General features: G+C 35.0%; 4 protein-coding genes across 7 annotated transcripts; 1 reads left to right on the top strand and 3 right to left on the bottom strand.

The window, feature by feature from the left end:
* LOC107612520 (pentatricopeptide repeat-containing protein At5g21222) lies at positions 607 to 4,145 on the bottom strand. 3 transcript variants are annotated; one of them, XM_021110162.1, is made up of 4 exons: positions 3,707 to 3,743; positions 3,548 to 3,633; positions 2,035 to 2,946; positions 607 to 1,830 (listed from the first exon to the last, which is right to left on the bottom strand). In XM_021110162.1, the coding sequence occupies exons 1-4, from the start codon at positions 3,726 to 3,728 to the stop codon at positions 949 to 951; spliced, it is 1,902 nt and encodes a 633-aa protein (XP_020965821.1). In that variant the 5' UTR covers positions 3,729 to 3,743; the 3' UTR covers positions 607 to 948. The 3 variants fall into 3 exon arrangements, with proteins under 3 accessions (XP_020965821.1, XP_016169701.1, XP_016169700.1); XM_016314215.2 differs by lacking the exon at positions 3,707 to 3,743 and adding an exon at positions 3,805 to 4,145 and having other exon boundaries at positions 645 to 1,830; XM_016314214.2 differs by lacking the exon at positions 3,707 to 3,743 and adding an exon at positions 3,885 to 4,145 and having other exon boundaries at positions 645 to 1,830.
* LOC107612521 (CLPTM1-like membrane protein cnrB) lies at positions 4,461 to 9,627 on the bottom strand. Its single transcript, XM_016314216.2, has 12 exons — positions 9,267 to 9,627; positions 8,252 to 8,398; positions 8,009 to 8,123; positions 7,811 to 7,905; positions 7,603 to 7,706; positions 7,233 to 7,270; positions 6,638 to 6,873; positions 6,376 to 6,469; positions 6,077 to 6,267; positions 5,609 to 5,828; positions 5,328 to 5,495; positions 4,461 to 4,882 (listed from the first exon to the last, which is right to left on the bottom strand). The coding sequence occupies exons 1-12, from the start codon at positions 9,465 to 9,467 to the stop codon at positions 4,728 to 4,730; spliced, it is 1,764 nt and encodes a 587-aa protein (XP_016169702.1). The 5' UTR covers positions 9,468 to 9,627; the 3' UTR covers positions 4,461 to 4,727.
* LOC107612523 (acyl-coenzyme A thioesterase 13) lies at positions 10,570 to 12,494 on the top strand. Of its 2 annotated transcripts, none has more exons than XM_016314218.2 (3): positions 10,570 to 10,889; positions 10,984 to 11,133; positions 11,956 to 12,494. In XM_016314218.2, the coding sequence occupies exons 1-3, from the start codon at positions 10,716 to 10,718 to the stop codon at positions 12,097 to 12,099; spliced, it is 468 nt and encodes a 155-aa protein (XP_016169704.1). In that variant the 5' UTR covers positions 10,570 to 10,715; the 3' UTR covers positions 12,100 to 12,494. The 2 variants fall into 2 exon arrangements, with proteins under 2 accessions (XP_016169704.1, XP_020965822.1); XM_021110163.1 differs by lacking the exon at positions 11,956 to 12,494 and adding an exon at positions 11,282 to 11,919 and having other exon boundaries at positions 10,984 to 11,244.
* On the bottom strand, positions 12,970 to 15,866 carry LOC107612522 (calcium-dependent protein kinase SK5). The gene is made up of 7 exons (XM_016314217.2): positions 15,308 to 15,866; positions 14,591 to 14,734; positions 14,322 to 14,474; positions 14,126 to 14,241; positions 13,622 to 13,789; positions 13,312 to 13,536; positions 12,970 to 13,233 (listed from the first exon to the last, which is right to left on the bottom strand). Exons 1-7 carry the CDS (start codon positions 15,864 to 15,866, stop codon positions 13,075 to 13,077), a joined length of 1,524 nt encoding a protein of 507 aa, XP_016169703.1. The 3' UTR covers positions 12,970 to 13,074.

Raw genomic sequence — 18,848 nt, 5'->3', positions numbered from 1 at the left:
TTAGTGTCGATCAATCCGACGAGTTTAAAATAATTGATAGTCAAATATATACTAAAATAACCTATATTAATCAAATCATTAAAAAAAGAAGTATCAAATTATTTCAACTTACCACTCATTGCTATAATGCATTAACATTAAATTATTAAAAGAGATCTCTTTTTATAATTATCATTCAACATTCTTTGTTGATTTTCTTTGATACATTAACAATGATCAAATTTGAAATTAGGGTCTCAAACTCTCAATATTATTAGATAACTCATGATAAACATATTTGGATTGTACTCACGAATTAGTTTGAAGAGTTTAATTTGATGCACATGCACTGACAATGTAAAACATTTTACATAGTCATGCAAACAATTTACATAATCCTGCAATCACAACCTGTTTTTTTTTTGTTGACCATTCTCACAGTCAATGTAAAAAATAATTAGTTTTGCTAATGTGACGTTATGTGATTAGATACACATGTAAAATGATTTTACACTTGCAGTCCATCGAAATTAAATTTTAAGTTTGAAACCAAAAGTGTAAGGCATGCCATGCTACATTTAGATATAGTGAATGGTTTGATGTGGAGAGATATTAAGACCCGAAAGATTGATAGTGATCTGTTCTTGCTTGTGATGTTGGTAAAGTACTAGTGAGACATACTGAATAATGTGTTTTCTTCTCTTTCTTTACAAGTATTTTATAGAAGACGGACTTCCCTACAACGTGCACCATACATAGCAATGTAAATGAATGATTTCTGTCATCATGTATCTCATACATTACATTCCTTTGGCAACTGAACATGAATATTTTACACCAGCATTTTGTAAAAACTGCAAGTGTGTCTTCCTTTTTCCCTGGTCCAAGGATGATATTTACAATTTCATAGAAGCAAATGAAATCTATTTTGACAGGATTTGCGCATAGCCGCCATAGCTGAAGGTCACCTTAACAATGTATTGGCACTGCCCTGCAACAATCAAGGAGGGGCCTATAAATGTTGTTTTGAGTTTGCTGCTTACTTACAATAAGTGGCTGAACCCTGTATGAACTTGTTCGAACGAAAACAATGCAAGTGGTAGCCTTCTGTGAAATGACAGATGCATTGACTATCATTTTGCTTCTTATGTTGCCATTTGTTGTTCTCTCTGGATGAGTTACCACTACATCAGGCATCTGCAGTGGATTAGAGTGGGAATCACTGAGTTGCTCTTTATTATAAATCCTGTCCAAGCTTTGAATCGGTATCTTGTTGACTTCAAGATTCTGATTGAGCTCAGTGTCGTCTTCTAAAGCATTTAGAATTCTCTTGGCTTCCTTGGAAAAACCAATGGCGCGCCAAGCATCGGCAACCAGTTGTATAGTGGTTGTTTCTGGGGCAACACCCCTCCCTTCCATGATAACAAGTAATTCTTCTGCTTTCCAAGGTTGTTTTGCTTCTCCATATCCCCATATTAAAGTCTCATAAGTTTTCAAGTTTGCCGGAGTTCCCATTTCATGCATTCTGTCATAGAGTTTAACAGCACGGTCCATTCTTCCTGCGGCACACCATCCACTGATGATGGTAGTAAAGATCACAACATTTGGATGGACACCATATTTTCTCATGGAAGCCAGAAGAGCCTCGGCTTTTCGTGGCTGTCCAGCACGCGCATAACCTTTTGCAAGGATGCTGTATGCGTGGATATCAGGCTCTATCCCAGCCTTCACCATGTCTTCGAATATCTCCTCGCAATTTTTCATAAGACCTGCTGAGCTCCATCCATTCATGATGGTACTAAATGTCACCACATCTGGTTTTATCCCAAATTCTTCCATCAATGTTAGTGCCTGCCCAATTTTCATTTGTGAGTTACTATTTTGATCACAAATCTGATACTAAATAATTATAGACCAACGTGATACAAGCACAAAATATACATGCAACATAAGATTACTATCTCAATATAAAAATCTTGCTCTCTTTTATTATAGAAGGGAATGCTTAAAGGAAAATGTTGGATCTCATAAAAAGCATCAGATATGAGAACTCACCTCATCTACCCCATTTGTGTCTGTAATGTCTAAATATCCTTTGATTAGAGAGTTGAAAATGACGAGATTCGGTTGAACTCCAAGCTCCTTCATTCCGTAAAGAAACCTTAAGGCCTCTGTCATATTGCCTTCTTTACAATAACCACTTATTATGATACCACAAGTTCGTTCATTAGGTCTCACTCTATTGTACTTCATTTTCAATATCAACCTTTCTGCCTTTTCTGTCTCACCATTCTGAGCATAAGCCCTTGCGAACGTGTTGAAGGTGACAACATCGGGCTGCAGGCCCGACGCTACCATCTTGTACATAACATTCCATGCCTCTTCAAGATTCTTCTGGGTGCACCAGGCTTGGTTGAGAATATTATATGTTCTCTCGTTAGCTTTTACATTTTCATCCTGATCCATCATCTCTAGCAATTTCATAGATTCGGAAGGCCTTCCGGCAACTCCAAATCCTTTAATGAGGGTATTATAAGTACTAGTTGTAGGTTTACATCCATACTCCTTCATCTTCTGAAAGATTTTCATGGCTTCATCAACCTTGCCAGAATCGGAAAAGGCGTTGATCATAGCATTGAGAAGTATTGAATCAGGCTTCATTCCATTCTCTACAACTTTAGAAAGAAGCGAATTAATGGATTTGAAACGCTTCTGGCGGGTGAGGGCAGCCACAAGAGCTGTGTATGTTATAAGAGTTGGCCTATGTCCTTGTTCTGTTAAACTATTGAAGATGGACTGAGCTTCCTGTGGCTTCCCCCTTCCAATCAAAGTATTCATCAGTTTGGTTCTTGAATAAACTGTTTGACAACTGTTGTCCCGTGTGCAGATAAGGCAGCGAGATTGATCACGAGTCTCTTCTCGACTAGAGCTTAACTTACTTTGGTTATTCCTGTATTGCTGCAGTTCCTGTTTCACCATTGCCAAAAGTTGACAATAAGCTTCTATGAGCCCATCAGACAATAAGTTTATGAGTTCCTAAGTACTAACTGTAATATACTAATATTCAGGGTAACTTTGCAAATAAAACATGAATGTTTCTAATCACGTAATCATTCGAGAAAGAATAACTCATGATTTGAGATTATTGTATGGAGGAAATTGAAAGCAACACCGTTGAGTGTGTTGCAAGAAACAGTAAACTTGAAGAAGATTATTCAATATTGGTAAAAATGAAGAACAAGTAGCCTAACTGATTATACATGCTCTACACTTACATATACAAGCAGTACCTCTGCCTTGGCCAGCAAGACTAACAGCACTAACTAACTAAACAGAACCTAATAGAATATTAACTACCCTGATTCTAATTCTGTTTGCATAATTACATTCATATCCTTTTCTTTTTTGTTATTATACTTCACAGAAATGAAGATCAGTATTGCTGTCTAAAGGCTCGACATGATGGGAATAGTTGAGGCTAATCACAGTCAGAGTCACAGATTAAAGTAAATGTAACTGAGTAAGGGCATAATGAATTTGTCATAAAGTAGAGCAGTGGAGAATATACCATGAGTGGTAAATCTTTAAGACCTTCATTGCTCATAAGGGCTCCCTTTTGGGTGCTATCCATGATTCTACCCTTGGCAGCTCCTCCTGAAAGATTGTTAACTATTAGTGATCAACAAACCCTAAACATGTCAACCTAAGTGATAATGATAATTTAAACCTTTCATGCTCGAATCACCCATCCAAAGTGAAATTTTGGACCCAAAATTAAAGGTAAAGAATAGACATCAACAAGATTCAAAAGATAACAAACAATACTGGTAATTTATACTGCATAGTCAATGCAAGATGATGGTATGGTTTCGGAGGCAGAGAAGTTGAAGTAGAGGAAGGGATACCTCTGTAGAACAGTTGAGGAGCTTGTGGGAAGAGTTATGACAGTTAGAGAGAGTATAATGTTATGAATGTAGAAAAAGTAAAATAGCAATTGGAGTTTAGTGCCTTCGTGTGTGTTTGTGTGTGTGTGGCATACACACCGGAGATTCTTATCCACACATTATTATCATAATTAGATTTCCGAGGAGTGGATCACGCCACGTAAGCTTTCTATTGGCAAGATTAACCATTCACCACGTATTCCACTATTCCCCTCATTCCAACTACACTCGCTGGGAGCTCCGTTTCCAGACATTCTTTTATTAAAGATGCCATGTTGAACCATTAGGAATTAGTCTTCTAGCAGGACCAAATCCTTGTTCATTTTTCTATTGTTCATGTAACTTTCTTTTTTCTCATATCAAAATATGCTGCTCTAGGCATGATGAGAGGAGGGAGAAGATGGTGCAAGAGTAAGCTACTAATCTAGTTTGCTGTGGCCTAGATGATAATAAAAATGTGCAACACAACTTTCAAAGTTACAATACAAACAATTTAGTAGAAAGATAATTTAATTTTTAAAAAATACACTAGGAAAGTGGTAAAAAAAAAATACATGTAACCGGTGACATCTGAGATGACAAATATAAATAAATAAAACTAAAGATATTCTTGTTAAGGAAATTCTACTTCACAAAACACAAACAAAAAGCTGTATAGATACTTCATCCTTCAGTCCTATCTAATAGCAAATGTAAAGCAAAGAAAAAAAATGGGGGAGAAAAATAAATTAGTCCCCATTTGAATTCTGCAGTTTATGGTGTTCACTGTAGAATTCTATCAAAAGTGGCCGACAGGAAACTAAATCAATTGGTTTTCTTCTCTTCTTCCTTTGCAGCAACCACCTCTGAAGATTCCACAGCCTGATCGTCCTCCTCGCCTCCAAAACCAAACTCATTTACACGTTTCTTATCCACTGGATAGATCCACCGTTGGTATAAATATATGAGGAAGATGAGATCTGAAATGAAGGAAAGGGTAAAAGATATCAAGTTAATGAAAATATATTAAGAAAATGACAAGGGCGACATAATTAACATTTGCATGGACCCTAAGTAATGAACTAGGATGAACATCAGGCATTGGCCACCATACTAGTAGATTGAACGACAAAAGGCCCCCTATTCTGTCACAAAAAGGTTAACCGTCCCCACAGTCATGAAAGGTTAGACAAAGCTGCAATATAGCACAACAAAACAAGTTCTGCCAGACCTATTCTATAAATTTGGTACCACCTCCGAATCTCTAGAAAGGCAAATAGTCGAAAATTGGCATGTCATTTGTAGGAGGAAAGGAAAAGGAAAAGAGCAAGGTGTTCTATATTACATGCATATAATCCTAGAGGACATTATGCTTGGTATATGTGGCAGTTGCAGAATAGCATGTGGTTATGATCCCAATCTTACCATCGCGGAAGACAGAGAGACGATGTAGTGTTGGCATTTTGATGACAAAGGCAAAAAGATCATCAATGATGGTATTGAGGAACTTGTAAGTCATTTGTCTCCAAGGTAGATGAGCAACAGATTTAAGCTTGTAGTTGATGAACAACTGAGGGCACATCATAATAAAACCTGCGCCAGTTTCCAGTAGAGATTAGAGATCAAACTTAGACAAGTTATATATATAACTGGTAGTATCTCCTCCAGAATACAATTATAGTTGAATGAACTAGAAGAGTGCTTACCAAACATGTAGACACAGCTTGTGAGTGAAGACAAAATCCAAGAATACCAACTCTTGTGACGCTCATACATCAATGAGTAAATGGAGAAGCCAACAACAAGGAGAAATAGAACATAGGATAAATACTTCATTGCAATATCATCATACTCCTTTGTCTTGTTCCTTACATATGACTCTCGATCTCGGAGCCTCAACATAGGTATCTTTCCTGTCCTATCAATCTGGAAACAAAGAAGAGAATAAATTGCAGATTGCAGAAATCAAACAGCGTTGAAGAACATAAGTATTCTCATTCAAACAAAAAGGTCGATAAAACAGTGCCAGTAAGTACTGGTATACATGAGGATACACAGAAGTTAGCTAGAAGTCATTTCTCAGGAATGGCAGTTTTACACGACAATCACAATTATCAAATATGGTGATATACTAAATGAAAAAAAAAAAAAGAACAGAATATCACAAACAATACCTCTATACGCATGGCTTTTCCAATTTTCCAGAACTCAATAACAACGCCAATTCCAGAGCTTGCAAGAATCATCCAGGAGGTGTCATTGTCAAGCAGATAAAGGAAGATAATAAGCTGACAAATAAAGCTCACAACAACGGTCTTTGCAGACAGTCCCTCCATGGATTTATTTTTGTTCCAAAATTGGATATCTGGGAAAAAAGAGAACAGTCAGATGAAAGGCTATGACTCCAACCAAAGTCATCAGAATCTCCTTGATGGAGCAACTTTCCTGAATATTGTGATACAAAATGACTTACCATTCTTGAAAGCCAAGAAATCAAAAACAGAATGAAGTAGAGATACGATCATCGTAACTCCCAGGAGGTAAGGATTTCCTTCCAAGAATACCCTCTGACATAAATAAAAACAACTAGTCAAGAAATAGGAAAAACACAGGACTTGCAAATTATTCTCAACATTCAACAAGAAGATTCCAACATATCGATTAACTCTACTAGATATGCCCACATCATGAATTAAATCACACAACATTTTGCCAAGAATTTCTAGATAACAGACCTTTAATTCATCAGCTTCGCCTTCAAGCATGCTTCCATAATTACGATGAATCTGAAATGACTGGTCAATCTGCATGAATAATTGCCACTTTGTCATACTAATGGGACCAACCTCCAGATTAAGTGGTAACTCAGTTACTGTCTCATTCAAAGCTATCAACTTATCCCTGAGTAACCAGAACTCATTGAAAAAGACAGTTGGATAGTAGTTCCCAGTGAAAGGATCGATATTCATGTCTGGGCATTGTAGTTAAAGAAACTCATACATATGATCAGCTAACTTGCATTTCATAGTTGATGGAACAGAACATGATAGAAGATCAAAACATGAAAGGAGAGAGCATAAAGTTGTTGGTGCAAACGTATGAATGCGTTAAGACGGAATTTATATTTTAAAATTAAAAGTGAATAGAATACGACCATAGTGACAATAAGCTGTACAAGATCCTCCATCTAGAAGTTCTCCATTATTTTACATTAATGTTGCATATAATATAACCATACTCTATACAGAAGATATAGTATACAAAAACCAATGCCAAAACAAACTACAATGGGAAGGTAGCGAAAAAGAAATTAACAGAAAACAAGGATACATGGAGCAATGTTTGGTGGTATGCCTGTTTTTGGATACCTGCAAACAGGAAGAGTACAACATTATAAGCAGCGTTAGAAAGAATATCCATCAATAACTGGCTCAGACACTAGAAAGTAAAGGATGATCAGTCATGAGAATGGAACAGAGAGCCATGAAAAGGGTGAATTTCAGTAATTGTCATCACAAAGTACCCATTAAACTGTTTTATTTAGGATGGAATCATAGTTAAGCAGCTTAATCATCTACAAATTTGAAATGTTCCAATCAGAAAGCCTAATTCACCACTAAAAGAAAGGTGACACAAAAATTGGATGCTCATTCTTATATTTCCCTCATGCAAAGCTAAGGACCAAAAATAATTGACATACTGTGTGAAGTCAGCAACCAAGTTTATAGTTATATTTGGTTTCCAATATGAAACCCACTCGACAGGGCCTTCATCCTTAGAATCATCTTCGGTATCATCAACCACCTACAATAACCAAAATTGCTATGTATTGAGATCATCGCATAAAATCAGCAAGTGCCATCATGTTAAGCAACACTGAAAAATTGAAAAACGAGTTACGAGCACACCTTGGATGTCGCTTGGCCCTCAGTAGAATCCGGTGAATTCCCCAATAGACTTTTCTTTTTATCTGCTTTTGACTTGGGCAAGTATATCACAACAGCTGAAGCCAATAAAAAATAGTGCTGTCTTGTAAACCCTTAAATTTAAACTAAAAAAAGTAACAGAAGTATCGACGAGAAGGGAAAATAAATAAGAAATCATACGATGTGTTCTTCCAAATGCTGCTTGAGGTTGGTATTCTGGATCACTTGGGTCAGGTGAGTATCCAGAATGTGCAAAGAAAACATGAGCATACAGACTCCCATTGTTCTTCAAAGCCTGAAATAAAGAACAAGTCACAACAAAGTTCAATATACTTGGGGAAAACAAAATACTTTTAAACTTTCTTCAGTAATCAATGAAAGCAAATCATGCACCACAAGAAGTAGCAAGTCAGGAAGTCACACCTCAGATGGGTGATACTTCAAAGTAAGAGTCCTGGTACTCTCAGGTCCCCAAACAGCATATGGAATATTGGTTTCATGCCAAACAAGAGCACTTTCACGACCAAAGTCGTTGAACTTCTCACGCTCAGAGATATATAACCACATGTCCTAAACAAAATCACCATAAAAAAAGAACATTAACAAGTACCAAGACAAGAAGCAATATGACATAGGATTATAGCAAACACTTTGAATTTACTCCAAGTCTCCAACAGCAGAACACAGACAGATAATATAATAATACCCACAAGCTCTAAATTAATTTCCTCCATATCTTTCACCATGAGTTAATCTTTGTAGAATAATAACCTTTCATAGGCTATGATTGCAATCATTGCATGTAGAAAATGGTGGTTAATGGCAAGAAAAGAGCAGCTATTATATTCCACTTCACCCCTCAACTTCCCTTTCTGTTCCGTTAGGATCCACTCACTTTCATCATCCATAAAACTCTCAATTTAGCCTTCAGTTTTACCTAGCATTCCTTATTGAGCAATTGTCCTATTTTACATAAAACCCTAATTTTCCTCGTACAATTTCTTTTCACATTCAATTATGATTTTTTGCAAGTCTAAATCAGATATTCGGAGTTAGTTGACCATACTCGGACTGATATGATTCAAACCAAATCGGCCAACTACGAAAAAGTAAAGCTCTCTTATTCACAGGTTTTCTCCGTTCACATAAACTGACCCAAAGAGCATACTCGATAGTAAAAAAATCAACCAACCTAAACTGCACAGCGAAACTGTGCAGAAGGAAATTTCAGTTAATAAAAAAACCGCACCTAGAAGTTACAAAATTCATAACTCAGTCTAAGTAACTAAGAACAAAGGGCGCAACCTAAAGAAGGGCACTGAAATTTCCGAAATCCACATAAATCGATTAATCAACGAGCATAACAGTATGGAAGTTAGTGAGAGAAAGTGAAAGAGAGAGATCACGAAGAAGTGAGAGAGTGAGTGTAAGAACGAACTAGTTGCTGGCCTTTCTGGAAGAGATTGTTGATGAGAGCAGAAGGTTCGGTAGGTTTTTTAGGAGAGAAAAATTTGGAGGCGAAGTACCAGAAAACCGCTATGCGGATAATTCCGGTGAGGCCAAAGCCTCCTTGTTGTTGTTGCTGTTGTCTCCCTTGCGGTGCCTGGCCGCCTTGAGCTGCGGCCGTCGGCGGCGCCATATTCGGCGGAGAGAGGGATAAGGCAGGCGGTGGCGGCGGTAGAATCGAGGATCTAAAAGGAATGAGAAGGATACGACGGAGAGTTAGCTTTTTCGAGTGCGTAACTAAGTGCGGATATTTATAAAGCTAAAGATTTCTCCCAACTTGCCCTCACTTCACTTGCGCATATATATAAGGTTTGTTTGGCTCATCTTATTATGTTTAGATATAATTATATAAAAATATTTTTTATTTATTTATTACATAAAAAATATTTTTTTTTAAATAAATTTTTAAAAAAAATGTAAATTATTTACAAGAAATTCAAAGTTAAAATTATTTGATATTTTTGTATTTAATATAATAAAAAAATGTCTTATTTTAAAAAAAATATGTTTATATTAAAAGAAAATATTTTAATTTATATTTCAAAGTATCATTATTCATCTTTTTTTTTTTTACCAAAAATATGAGACTCAAACTCGCAACCTTTTAATTGAGTATGGGGAGACTATGCCATTTGAACTATTACTCATTGGCCATTATTCACCTTACTTGTTTCTAACTAAAAAAGTATATTAATATGTTAGTGTCATCATCCACATGCACTAACCTAAGTTAATAATAATAAAAATTGACATACAGAAAAAATAAAATAGACTAACATTGAGATTGATTTATGTATTATCTTTTTAGAGACTAAAATATTCACTTTTAAAATCTTCTATCATATTTTTTGGAGATTTAAATAATAATTGTATCCAAAATCTGTCCGAATAAAATCTTAAAAATTAATATGTGAATTAATTTTTTTAAAAAACTAAAATGTCCACTTTAAAACCATAAGTATTAATTTGAATAATTACTCAAAATTTAGGCATATTTAATTGTATGAAAAAAGTTAGTAATAATATGATCGCATGAAACTAATTTGGATTGATCGGTCACTTATTCGCTTAAGTAAGTGTGGGGTTCGAACTTCACCTTATGCATGTAATAACCTATTAGCCAGACCATTAAATGAAACTCAGATCTGCAACGAATTAATCTTTAACGTGTCGAATTAATGATATCGTGGGTAACAAAACGAATTAATATTTGACGTGTCGAATTAATGATACCGTGGGTAACCAAAAAAAAATATGATCGCATGACTTGGTTGACTGAAATGCAAAGACAAACGGGAGGTTGAGGAACAAGAGGAACAAGGAAAACAGTGAGTGTATTCGATAAATCGCATCGCAGAGAAGAAAGAAAGAAAGAAGGAAAATGAACTTGGAATCGGTGAAGAAGTACTTGGAGAAACCAGGAGGTGACACGTCATCGCTTGTGGATGAACTCCCTCCAAGATTCTTGGAACCCTTAGTCCTCAATGCACTTCGCGTCGATCTCGTTGAACCAGGCCGAGTCCTCTGCTCCATGAAAATCCCTCCTCGTTTACTCGTTCGTTCGTTCGCCCTTACCTCTCAATCCTCAACAATTTCGATTCTATTCTGTTTACTCTCTCAATTTCGCTAATCGCTCTGTTGTTTCTTAGAATTCCGGCAACTCGTTGCACGGCGGCGCCACCGCCACCATGGTGGATGTGGTGGGTTCAGCTGCGATTCCCACCCTAGGGCATATGTCTGGCAGGACTGGGGTTTCTGTGGAGATCAATGTTACATACTTAGATGCTGCATATGCTCATGTTAGTATCTATCTATCTATCATCATTCATTTCTATTTATCTTTACCTTTTCTTTTCTTTTCTTTTGTGTTCTTTTAGGGGGAAACAAAATGAAATTGGCCGCTATCAATTGTCAAAATGTGCAATTCCACACTGAATTTGTCAAATGGTGAAAATATGTGGAATCTTTTGACAAATTCAAGTTGCTTGATTTGATCTTTGTATAAATTGTTTTGCGGCTGTGATGTGTTTGGTAATGGTTTGCTTTGTTTGATGCCTCAAGAAGCTGTTGGAATGGTCCCTTTGGCTTTCATGAATTGATCAACCGTATTGTTGGTTCAAGTGATATTGAGTCCTATGAAAAAAAGGAGTATATATATATAGGGAGAACTTTATTCCCAATATGATATTGGCCTAGCTCAAACTAGAGTACCTATCATTTTTAAAAGAAAAAGGTTTGAATTTATTGTTATTCACCTGAGCGCAGATAGATTGCAGTATGATATGATATCTTTCGCTCTTTGTCCGTCTTGCTACCATGAATTTGGTCACTGCTACAAGCTCTATTCAGTCTGATATCTGGTCAAGAAACAAAAATTGGGAGACCCTCAAAGATAAAACCTATGATTTTATCTGTTGACACCCTCTTTAAACTATTGCAATTGCTTATGATTTTGTGAACTATGCTCTTTTCTAATTTTGGCATGAATTGATTTATTGTTCAGTATGGATGAGACTTTGTTTTTCGATGAGTGGAATGGAGGGATCCGCTTCTTGGTTTATGATATTGGATGTTGTTGATTTGATGATTTCTTTTTTATTTGTGGCCTTCTGTTATGTTAGGAGGAGATTGAGATCGAGGCCAAGACCCTACGTGTAGGAAAGGCAGTAGCTGTTGTTAGTGTCGAGTTCAGGAAGAAAAAGACTGGCAAAATTTTTGCGCAGGGGCGTCATACCAAATATCTTCCGCTTGCCAGCAAGATGTGAAGGCAGCAACTATGCTAACGAAATAAGCAGTTCCATGTTGGCTAATATTCGCAACTGGCAAATATACGCATTCGTCACTCCTGATTTAGTTTCTTGCAAATGCTATGGTTGCTACATGTGAGATGTTACCCTGAATGATTTATAAGTTCATATTGATGTGCAGACACAGCTCATCATTGTCACATGAAGTGGCCATAACCAGCTCCTCTTTGTGACTTCATAATTTATACATATTGATTTATAGGAAAGATTTATTTTTGGGTATGTATGAATTCAGGAGCCAGAACTTATGCTAAAAAGATTTATTGGAATCTTGGATCTTATAAAAGGCAAGTGTATATTTTGTTTATCTATTTAGCTGACTCTATTTAGTTTTAAATAAGGTTCATTTGTTGTAGCTGCGTGTGCCTTTACATTTTACATTTTAGCCTTCTAAATACCACTTATTTTAGGTCAGTGCCTACTGATGCAACTACAATATCAAACATTACAGTCCTAAATTTTCGATTAGTTACCCAGCAATACTTGACAGATTCATTGGTCCATAGAGGAACACACTGAGGTTGATGACTAATTTCTGCAGATATTCTTCAACAATATAGACAGGAAATGCTCAATGCAAAGATTTGGCTTCTCTAAAATAAGGAGATTTGTACAACAAAAAAACGTGAAGGATTAATCAAATCCTTGGATCAATGATAACTTTCATTGTATGTGCGTTCCACGGAATAGTTCTAAAGTGATTAACATGTCTTGTGGAAAATATGATAGTTGATTTAATTTAGTCTTCCAATTTATCATTGTTTTTACTTTATATTATTTGTAATTATATCCTTTTAATAGAATTAGCATGTTTTAGCCTTGTGTACATCTAAAGAAAAACACCTTTATAATAATGGGTTTATTCTCATAAATACAAAATTTGGTTCATGTCACCAAAGTTTTTCATTGTTCAGAATTTTCACCAAACAATTACTAAAGGTAATCATCAGCAGATTGATCAGATCCATCCCTTGGGATTCCCAGAGCATCTCTGAAATTGAGTGTTCTTCTCATAGTTCGCCTTCCGATCGCTCCGCCTGCATTACCTTTTCTCATCATGGCAGCAAATTCGCCATAATCTATTTGTCCATCCTGCATCACAAGTCTTCCATTAATCCCTAGTAATGAATCTATGCTCAATTTATAATTGCAGGATAAAACAGTGCTTACATTGTCTTGATCAATTTCCTTGACCATTTCATCAATATGGACATCATCCAAACCAAACTCCTTACAAGCTTGTTGAATCTCATCAATGGTTATGTAGCCACTTCCATCTTTGTCAAAATAAGAGAATGCTGACAACAGGTTTTCCTCTCTCTCAAGCTTATTCAAGTGAACAGTAGCAGCAATGAATTCACCATAGTCAATTGTACCACTGTTATCAATATCAGCCTGTTTCATACAACATCATAAGATTATGTCTAATCCTTAACTTGGAAAATTGGATTCACTAAACAAATGTTAACATTGATCTTACTGCATCCATAAGATCCTTGATTTCGGATTCCATAAGTTCAGATCCTACTTTCTTTAAACCAACTTTTAGCTCTTCAAATGTTATGGTTCCGCTGTTGTCTGCATCAAGCATCTTAAACAACTCTTTCAGACCACCAATTTCTTCCTCAGAGAGCCTCTCAGCAATAACCTGGAACGAGTAAGCAAAAGTTTTGAAATTGTAGAATTAGGATCAGTTTCAAGCTCCTGGTGAAAACAATGAGGTTCTGATAGAGTTCCAAATGTAAGATTTAAGCTGAAAAAGTGAAAAGCTCTCAAAACTTTTGGTGTCTTACAAATTATAGATATAATTGTTGCTTGAAATTCAGGCCAAGGCTTTGAAGAAAGTGATCTTAGTTACATTCATTAATTTCTTTCAATTCAATGGAAAGTTTATCTTAGCAAATATAATTAATCACTTTCTCATTCTATCAGGAACAGATTACTGCATTCTTAGCCTTAACAAGATGTTATAAGAAAGCCTTACGCGCAGCGCCATCTTCTTAAGCTTATTCATTGCGGAGAACTGCTTCAGGCGCGATAAGACAGCAGAATCAAGAGGTTTATCCGGCGCAATATTGTCATCAACGATCCACGGGTGACCTGACACAGAAAAAGATGAGCTATGAGCTGTTTCGTGCAAATCAAGTTACGTGCTCTTCAAGATTTAATGATAGACTTACAAAGTACTTGGTGAGCTGTGAGCCTTGTTTTTGGATTTCGGTCTAGCATTTTCCGGATTAGATCCTTTGCGCTGCCGGAAATGCTAGGCCATGGCTCAGAGCGGAAATCAAGTTTTCCCATTAAAATCTGCCTGAAGATCCCTTGCTCCGTTTCTGTTGATCAAATAATTTGCATTAGTACTTTTTTAATTTTGGTACTTTCATTATTCAATATATCTAGATACAGTTTCGAAATTAATACAGATATTTTGGAACAGAGGGAGTAATACCTGCCCAGAATGGTGGCACTCCACTTAGTAAGATGTACAAGATAACGCCGGCACTCCACACGTCTAACTCTGGTCCATAATGTTTGCGCAGGACTTCCGGCGCAACATAGTAAGGGCTTCCAACAACATCAGTAAAAGATTCACCTGAAAAGCACAGACAATCAAATATCATTTTTAAACAGTAAACTATGCCTTAAAGAGATTGAGAAATTTAACTATTTAATTGTCTTCAAGGCAAGGATCTTAAGTTCAAAAGCACTTGAAGATACATATATAGCCATTTTCCAGAGTTCAAATATTCAGGTATATATATCTCTTTCTCAACTTGATCAGATTCCAAATCAAATGATGAAACACCATTACAAACTACAATCAATTGAAGATCCATAATTTCAATATTTTCACCATATGGCCATGATATTTAACCAAAATCAATAAGATTTAAAGTCTGATCACACAAATTCAAGAAGATAGTTAAGGCCAGAGTCATGAAACAACATTTTAAATGAAATCAGACCAATACATCAAATCACAAAAGCATTGTCTGCATTTTCTAGTTCTTAAAAATGTCAAAAACAATCGAATAAACGGGTCACCCTAATCGCGCAACAAAACATTCTTAAACATTTGCTTAAATACTATTCTTTCCTCATTAAGTAGTATCAAGGAGGGATCTATAAGTAACTGAACCAGAAGCTAGAAGCAAAGGAAACAAACCTGGTTTGTAGAACACAGACAAACCAAAATCAGTGGCTTTAAGCTTAGCATCTTCTTCAACACTATCAAACAAGAAATTCTCAGGCTTTAGGTCTCTATGCATGACCCCAAGAGAGTGACAAGACTCAACAACCTCAACAATGGTCTTAATAACCTTTGCAGCCTCTCTCTCACTGTATTGACCCTTCTTCACAATCCTATCAAACAACTCACCACCCTCACAAACCTCCATAACCAAATGAACATTTGAGATGTCCTCATAGGTTCCATGGATCCTCACCACATTGGGGTGCTCGGATAAATGGTGCATTATCTGAACCTCCCTCCAAACATCATCATAATCCTCTTTGCAGAAAAGCTTCTTCTTTGGGATTGATTTGCAGGCATATTTGCATCCTGTTGTTTTGTGTGTGCAAAGGTATGTGGTTCCAAATTGACCTTGACCCAATTTTCTTCCTAGAGTGTAGACTTCATTCAGATTTTTTGTTCTATAAGGCAAAACCCATGTTGGTTTTGGTGTTAAGGTTGTATTTTTGGTAGTAGTGTTGGATTTGGCCATTGTTAAATCTTGTTTTATGTGATGTATTGGATGCTGTTGTTGCAATTTGATGAATGATATTGATGATGGCTACAACACAAAGATGATGATGATGATGGAAAATAAGATCAAAGATCAAAGAAAGAAACAAGAATGTGTGAACAAAAGACCCTTTTAATTAGGGAAGACTTTAAACCTATGACTGTGTCAATTGTCAAAGATGAGATATGAGTCCACTCTTTTTTGTGTAGCAATAAAGTGTTTTCAACTCTCAACTTTCAAGTTTCAACTTCACACACAAGCAAAGATATTTGTTGTTTGAAGATTTAAAAAAAAATATATATGGGTGTGTTTATTTTATTAATACCAAAATTTGATGCTCAAAAAGGAAAAAAGCATTTCCATGAAACAAAAAAAAAAACAATGAATAAAGAATCTTTTTCATTTTTGTGATTGAATTATGTGTATCCCTTTTTTATATTACCACTTTTGCTATGGACTTTTGTGCTGTATTGGAAATGGTGATGGGAATTGGGGAGGTTATAAGTGGAATATCTTGGAAGCCATAATAAATACAATAATGCTGTTACTTTTTCATTCAAGTGGTGTAAATAAACTATGCTTTGGCTGTTGTCTTATTATTGTAATGGAATTAATAATTTCTAATCTAACTCATTCAGTATCATCTTGAAATGAGTTTCACATTCATGATGAAACGGTATGGTAATTAGTTTATTATATGCATGAGTTTTTTTTTTTAAGACTTGCTGATTTTACATTAAAAAAAGTTTCTATTTGCACAAAAAATTACCCACCAAACAAACTATCATATATTTATATATAACATATAGTATTTAATGGGTTATTATTGTGCATTTATTTAATGCATGAAATAATTTTTTTTCATATTTTATTTGAATATGAAATATTATTTTTAAATTAAAACACTAAATAATTCCTGTCATTTAGATGTACCATATAATTATATAGTATATATAAATAATTAAATATCTAATGCATATTCCGAGTTATGCAAACTTTAACTGTGTATCAAATTAATTAGAAATGCAATTATTTTGTGTTAAAAATGTGAATAAATTCTCATAGTGGTCTCGAGATTGACGTCGTGCACCAAAATTATCATTGAGATTCCAATTGCACCAATTATGTTTCTGATATTGGAAAAATTACACCAAAGTAGTTCCTAATCCGTTTTTCGTTAACGACGCGCTGACGTGGCTTGATGACGTGGACTTTTGGTGACATGTGTCACCTCATGGTTTGGCCACGTGTAACGATACGATGATGTGTTGGTCAACGACACGTGGAATGCTGACGTGGATGTGTATGCCACGTGTCACAATGCTATTTTGCCACGTGTCAGATTATGCCACATGTCGCAATGCTATTTGTCCACGTGTCATCTACTATGTCATCGTTACATGTGCACCAAATTGGTCCCTTACTTTGCATCAAATGACTCATTTTAGTCCCTAAAATTGAATGTCGTACACCAAATTAGTCCCTTCATCAATTTTTTCTCATTTTTTTTATAAATTTAAAATTCTCATTATATATTTGAATACACTAATTTTAATTTTATCTTTTCACAAGTTATTTAAATATAAGTGTTTTTATAAAATATTTTTAAAATATTAGTTTTAATTATACAATTTTTTCTACAATATTTTATTAAAAGAATTATGTGACATATTGATATTGATTTAATAAAGAGTGTAAGTTAAGAGTATAATAATATTCTCTAATACAATTTTTTTAACATTTAACACTTTAATAAATATTTTAAAAATATTTGATAAGACACTTATTAACTAATATAAATTCATTATTCTCATCTATTTTAAGAATGTCCGATTTCTCATATAATTAACTTCTTACTAAATTAATAAGATAGATTTATACTGTCGATTATAATAATTCATTTTATCTATAACTTAGTTAGGCGACTTTTTCATATATTACACTACTAATGAAGGGACTAATTTGGTGCACGACATTCAATTTCAGGGACTAAAATGAGTCATTTGATACAAAGTAAGGAACCAATTTGGTACACATGTAACGATGACATAGTGGATGATACATGGACAAATAGCATTTGCGACACATGGCAAAATAGCATTGTGACACGTGGCATACCCATCCATGTCAGCATGCCACGTGTCGTTGACCGACACGTCATCATACCGTTACACGTGACCAAACCATGAGATGACATGTGTCACCAAAGGTCTACGTCATCAAGTCACATCAACGCGTCGTTAACAGAAAATGGGTCAGGAACTACTATGGTGTAATTTTTCCAATCTTAGGAACATAACTAGTGCAATTGAAATCTCAGAACAATTTTAGTGCACAGCGTCAATCTCGAAGACCAGTATAGGAATTTACTCTAAAAATGTATATAATAGATTTGTCAAATTTATTCTCTAATAATTTTCTCCAAAGTGTACGAACCAATTGTCTATATATTAGTTTGGTAATGTTAGAGAAACAAAAAAAAAAACAGTCAAAACTTATCTTATTTAGCATTCATTAATTGTTGCGATAATTAATGAATGTTAAATAAGACAATTCTATTTATTTTTTGTTAATTTTTTTGATTACCAAATATTTTTTATATTAGTTTAAGCACTGTATAATATGCTTCTTAGTATTATTCCATTCTGAGTAAGTAGTTATATAATAGTACCTTATTATTATATTATTATTCAAAATATTGAATATTGAATTTTCATCACACAAATAAATCATAAATCATAGACTAATATTGAAAGTAGTTTGTAACATATTTATTATGTCATTATTGACAAGTTTTACGGCTAACGTCTTAATTAAATCTTACGGTTAAAGTTGAGTTTATTATAGTAGTAAAAGTAGCTTTCTGAAACTGAATTTTTATTATTAATGTAAAGCCATTAATATTAGTAGCATTAAATCATTAATATTGATTGAGCCGGTGGACGTGGTATATCTAAAAGT

This window comes from Arachis ipaensis, chromosome B08 (assembly GCF_000816755.2).
Source record: "Arachis ipaensis cultivar K30076 chromosome B08, Araip1.1, whole genome shotgun sequence".
Lineage (NCBI taxonomy): Eukaryota > Viridiplantae > Streptophyta > Magnoliopsida > Fabales > Fabaceae > Arachis > Arachis ipaensis.
The sequence above is the reverse complement of the archived record's forward strand: the minus strand, read 5'-3'. Positions and strand labels throughout refer to the sequence as shown.

Coding starts and splice junctions, on each gene's coding strand:
- LOC107612520 (XM_021110162.1), bottom strand. CDS start 3,728: ATGGGTGATTCGAGCATGAAAG. Junction 3,634..3,706: donor GGGTGATTCGAGCATGAAAG/GTTTAAATTATC, acceptor ACAATCTTTCAG/GAGGAGCTGCCAAGGGTAGA. Junction 1,831..2,034: donor ACACAAATGGGGTAGATGAG/GTGAGTTCTCAT, acceptor AAAATTGGGCAG/GCACTAACATTGATGGAAGA.
- LOC107612521 (XM_016314216.2), bottom strand. CDS start 9,467: ATGGCGCCGCCGACGGCCGCAGCTCAAGGCGGCCAGGCACCGCAAGGG. Junction 7,906..8,008: donor AGCATTTGGAAGAACACATC/GTATGATTTCTT, acceptor TATTGGCTTCAG/CTGTTGTGATATACTTGCCC. Junction 6,268..6,375: donor TTTCTTGGCTTTCAAGAATG/GTAAGTCATTTT, acceptor CTTTTTTCCCAG/ATATCCAATTTTGGAACAAA.
- LOC107612523 (XM_016314218.2), top strand. CDS start 10,716: ATGAACTTGGAATCGGTGAAGAAGTACTTGGAGAAACCAGGAGGTGAC. Junction 10,890..10,983: donor AAATCCCTCCTCGTTTACTC/GTTCGTTCGTTC, acceptor GTTGTTTCTTAG/AATTCCGGCAACTCGTTGCA. Junction 11,134..11,955: donor TAGATGCTGCATATGCTCAT/GTTAGTATCTAT, acceptor CTGTTATGTTAG/GAGGAGATTGAGATCGAGGC.
- LOC107612522 (XM_016314217.2), bottom strand. CDS start 15,866: ATGGCCAAATCCAACACTACTACCAAAAATACAACCTTAACACCAAAA. Junction 14,475..14,590: donor AGTGCCACCATTCTGGGCAG/GTATTACTCCCT, acceptor TTTGATCAACAG/AAACGGAGCAAGGGATCTTC. Junction 13,790..14,125: donor TTAAGAAGATGGCGCTGCGC/GTAAGGCTTTCT, acceptor TACTCGTTCCAG/GTTATTGCTGAGAGGCTCTC.